Consider the following 4714-nt stretch of genomic DNA (forward strand, 5'->3'; position numbering starts at 1 on the left):
CTAGTTACAAAATATGTTCCGAAATGTTCCAAAATCTACACAAAGCTCTCTATTAACAGTGCTACGACCATAATTCCGCCAAGAAGATGCTCTATCCCGCACATCCTTAACAATAATATCATAGATGGCATCTGAAGTGACTGCTTGTTGCATAAACAATGTCATTCCTCGCCGTCCAAATGTAGTACACTGTACCCGCCATTACTAACTTGTAGAGGGTAGATAAAAGACATTTCTTCTTGAGGTGCTGAATAGCCCAATCTATTTCTTGCCCCCATTCTGTTGAACTTCTAGAAATGCTAAAGATATGAAGAACTTTACCACAAATGCATGCTGAGAAAGAACAATAAAAAAAGAAGAAGATGCTTATGGGACTCATGCACATTAGAGCAGAGGACACATAGGGGATCCACCATCATTCCCCAAGAAAGAAGTCTATCCTTTGTTGAAAGTTGACCCCAACAAACAATCCTCATAATAAAAGCCCATCTAGGAATGCCTTGCTTGAACCAAACAACCGGAGCCCACGGAACTTTAGGAAGAGGAGTTCTAAGAGTCTCCCAAGCAGTTTTAACAGAGAATGTACCATTTGAGGCAGGAATCCAGATCACGGAATCATCGACACCTATGTTAGGCATGAGAATTGAAGGGGTACTCCTCATAAGTTGCATAATGGCCCTATTTCTTTGTCTAGGCCAGCACCACTCTCCATTTTGAATTATAGATGAAACTTTGCCCAAAAGAGAACTGCCCACATTATTAACTATGCCTTCACCAAATACTTTATAGAGAGGTCCTACATCATGCCAATAATCCAGCCAAAGAAAAGTACCATTCCCATTTCCAATCACATACTTGATGAGGGGCTGCACTACCTCACTAAGCTTAAAAAGTTTTCTGATGGTCCAAGAAGAGTCTTGAGGCAAACACATCTACCAAAAACACTTCCTTTTTATGATGTATGAATGAACCCATATAACCCATAAAGAGTCAGATTTCTTGCTCAAAGCCCACAAGTGCCGAATCATGGTTCCTTCAATAACTTTTGTGGAAGGATGAAAATCGAACACCAGTACACTTGCATGCTCCGTAACACAAAACTGATTAATTGAGATCAACCCCCAAAGGGCAACAACTTCGTTGTCCAACTGTTGATCCTTTGTAAAATTTTATCTTTGAGTTGAACACAATCAGAATAAGAGAGTTTGGAAGTGATGAGAGGCACCCCTAAATACTTGACAGGAAGACTGCCCTCGAGATAGGGAGAATGGCTTCTAACACCACTTTAAGATCATTGCTCACACCAGAATAAAAGGCAGCACTTTTATGGAGGTTGGAATTGAGACCAAAAAAGGAATAGAAATCATCCAAGGCAGCTTTGACAGTAGTAAAAGATCCCTGATCAACCCCACAAAGGACAAACAAATTATCTGCAAAAGCTAGATGATGAATCTGTAATTCTTGACACTTAGGGTGGAAGATAACGGGGCCTGTTATTGCCTTAGTGTGCAATTAATATAGAGTAGAAACCTTTCATTTGTTGTCTTGGGGAAGTATATGTGATTAATTTAGAAACCTTTCATATTGGGATGATCTGGTTTGCTCAAAAAAAAAAAAAAAATGCTGCTTTTTTAATAGATTCATAGTAATATAGATAGAGAAACATATTCTTAAGAAAATTACAAATTGAGCTATCATGCATGATTTTCAAAATTATTCGAAGTACAAAAAGTCAGGGTCAATCGTAAAGCAAAGCTAGATTTATTAATATATATATTGACTTTTTAATTAATTTGTTAGTCTAATTGATTGTTTCGATTAGCAAATAGAAAAAGTAAATCGCACATAACCTTATTTTTAACTTCACAAATAAAAAATTATGACTCCGCACGTCAGCCCGTGCATAATTAAGAAGTATCAAAACAATGTACGTTTGAGCGTATTTACAAGAATCTTTTTAATTTCTTTTTAACTCGGATGTCCGGAACAGTTTACGCGTAACTCGACTAATCTTGAAGGACCAATCTCACCGCTCACTTGCGGGTCCAATTAAAGCCAGAGAAAAAAGCTGCGTATGGACTAGCCCCAAATGTACTGATAGCACCTGAGAAGTTTCGAACCTGAAACCTTAGCAAGCCCTTAAGTCTCACGCCTTACTACTAAAAGCATCTGCAATGGGGTTTGGTATATTTGTATGTTAAAATATGTATTATGATAAAAATAGGTCCCACAAGTGTGTGTTAAATATTGCTAAAATAAAAGTGTGTTAAAACATCCACACTAAGTTTGATAAATTTGTGGGTTAAAATATTTGTTAGGATAAAAAAAATGGGTCCTACAAGTGTATATTAGAAGTAATGGACATTTATATTTTATGGTTAGAGTTTGAATTATAGAGATGGGACCAACTTATTGTTTGCTAACATAGTTGTCAAACTTGACACATATACTAGCACACTGCAAGATTTTAACACACAAACTAATGCAAGAATTGTAGCATAAAAAATACATTTTTGTTTGCCAAGTTTTAACACACATAATTAAAACACTAGTTAACACACCCATTTGTGGATGATGTAAGGCAACTCCTTTGGGATTTATTTAAACAATCCGTTTAGGTAACATTACATCATTTGTTTGGACTTTGGAGGAAGTATAATTAGAATCTTATTTCGTACTTCTCAAACAAGGGAAATTTAAAAAATGCATGCTGAATCTTTGGTTTTAATCTCAGTGCCCATTTGGCTGCCTTGTTGCTCAATAGGTGAAATTAATCTTAATAAAAAATTATGAAAGGAGAAACTAAGAACAATTGAGATACAAAACTGCGAAGCTAATAAACGTCTATGAAATCTTGGCAATCCCCGCGGTCACCAAACTGGACATCAACAAAACTTATTGTCGAGCAAGGAAGTCGTCGGCGTCCCCATGCAATGTCTAGAACCCATCCTGTTTGTGATCTTCTTGTTGAATTGAACAAACAACATTACTACTTCCCCAAAGTTGAGGCTACAGAACCACTGGGGCAAGTGGCCCAATTATTGAATAGCACTCATCAAGGGACTAACTTTTGCTTGTTTATCGAAAGATGTTACTACTATTTAGTACCGCGTCATGGTGCCCAAGACTAAAACATAAACAATACAACTCGTGTGGAAGCTTGGTCTTAGGTTTTGGGCTGAAGATCGATTGGGCTCAGAAATAGATCATTATGGGCCTGTAAGATTGCTTGGTAAATTTTTTTTTTTGATCCGCGATTGCTTGGTGCATTGGTACAGTCACAAACTCACAAGGTTCAAGTTGGCATGATCACCACAAGTGATCTATGCCAATGTTACGCCAAAATACAAACCTTTGTATTTCTTTCCTGTATTTCAAGCCAATTAATAACATAACTTGAATGAAATCACTTAATCCAACCACACACCCACAAACGGACAGTCAGATTTCTGCCGATAGCCTTTACTCAATTCACATTGGTAGGGATTTCAATCGCACACCCTCTTCACCTATCCTTGCAATTTTTTCGATGTAACAAACACAGGAAAGACAGTGTAACAAACACAAGAAGACACTGATTTTACATCGTTTGTGAATACTTCAATACCGTCAGCTTGAAGTTTTATCGGTCTGCATTATACTGCCACACCAGTATGAAACCAGGGCTTGTTGCATTCGAAACCAAAGATTATTTTTGCCCATTTCTACACAATCACTAGTAGGCTGAGAAAAGAAATTTGTAAAGAGCAGTGCTATGTGCACAGCAGCTTATACACAGCAGCTGTGCACAAATGCCATTTTCTCTCGGTTCGGGTCGCACAAAAATGATCGGAGCCGCTCATTTTGTTCTAAATACCTAAATTCTGTAGTGATTTTGGGTGTTTTGTTAACGCCTCTAACGATATCAAACGAAGCTCATTTTTTACAAAGACCTTAAACGACATATTTAGAACAAAATGAGCGGCTCCGATCATCTTTGTGCGACCCGAGCTGAGAGAAAATGGCATCTGTGCACAGCTGCTGTGTATAAGCTGCTGTGCACATAGCTTTTCTGATTTGTAAATGGGAGGGTTTAATCGTCTCATAGTGAATATCAGGGCACATCCATAGCCTTAAAGAGTTACCCAACCCTTTTCTTCCCTTCATCTTTTATCCCCCATAGCTTTTGCTTTCATACTCCATGAACCTCGAAAAACAGGAATAAAAATTACCTTCCCTCTCCCACAATATCAACACTCCAGGAATCAAACAACGCCAGAAATAAACAATTGCATTCTGAACCTCAATGTTCTACTCTATCAAATATCTACTGCTGCAAAAGACTGATCATGACGGAATTTCATTGGAGATCCCAACAGAACTTTCTTGCATTTGAAACAAAGACTTCAATACATACATTCATTCAACTGGAGAATTCAACTAGGGAATTCCAAAATACCCATATTCAACAACTGCCAATTTCAAAACAAACACACACACACACAATTTCAGCAACTCCAAAAATCCCCAATGGTCATGGACTGCAGAGAGTTACATCAGGCTTTAAATCAAAATTTTACTCACACAATTTCAGCAACTCCAAAAATCTCCAATGGTCATGGACTGCAGAGAGTTACATCAGGCTTTAAATCAAAATTTTACTCACACAGACCCCATAGGAACAGAAACAGAAAGACTAGAAAACTATAACAACCACAATTAGGCAGAGAATCAC

The 4714-nt window shown here is 37.7% G+C and overlaps 1 protein-coding gene across 1 annotated transcript; it reads right to left on the reverse strand.

The window, feature by feature from the left end:
* Positions 1-261: 261 nt before the first annotated feature.
* LOC131323919 (uncharacterized) lies at positions 262-932 on the reverse strand. Its single transcript, XM_058355754.1, has 2 exons — positions 468-932; positions 262-333 (listed from the first exon to the last, which is right to left on the reverse strand). Exons 1-2 carry the CDS (start codon positions 930-932, stop codon positions 262-264), a joined length of 537 nt encoding a protein of 178 aa, XP_058211737.1.
* Between the last annotated feature and the right edge of the window lie 3782 nt (positions 933-4714).

The sequence above is a fragment of the Rhododendron vialii genome, chromosome 4a (assembly GCF_030253575.1).
Source record: "Rhododendron vialii isolate Sample 1 chromosome 4a, ASM3025357v1".
NCBI lineage: Eukaryota > Viridiplantae > Streptophyta > Magnoliopsida > Ericales > Ericaceae > Rhododendron > Rhododendron vialii.

Excerpts from the sequence above, each read along its gene's own strand:
- LOC131323919 (XM_058355754.1), bottom strand. The coding sequence starts at position 932 with ATGTGTTTGCCTCAAGACTCTTCTTGGACCATCAGAAAACTTTTTAAG. Across the intron at positions 334-467 it reads GGGCTTTTATTATGAGGATT|CATGCATTTGTGGTAAAGTT; the intron begins GTTTGTTGGGGT and ends GTTCTTTCTCAG.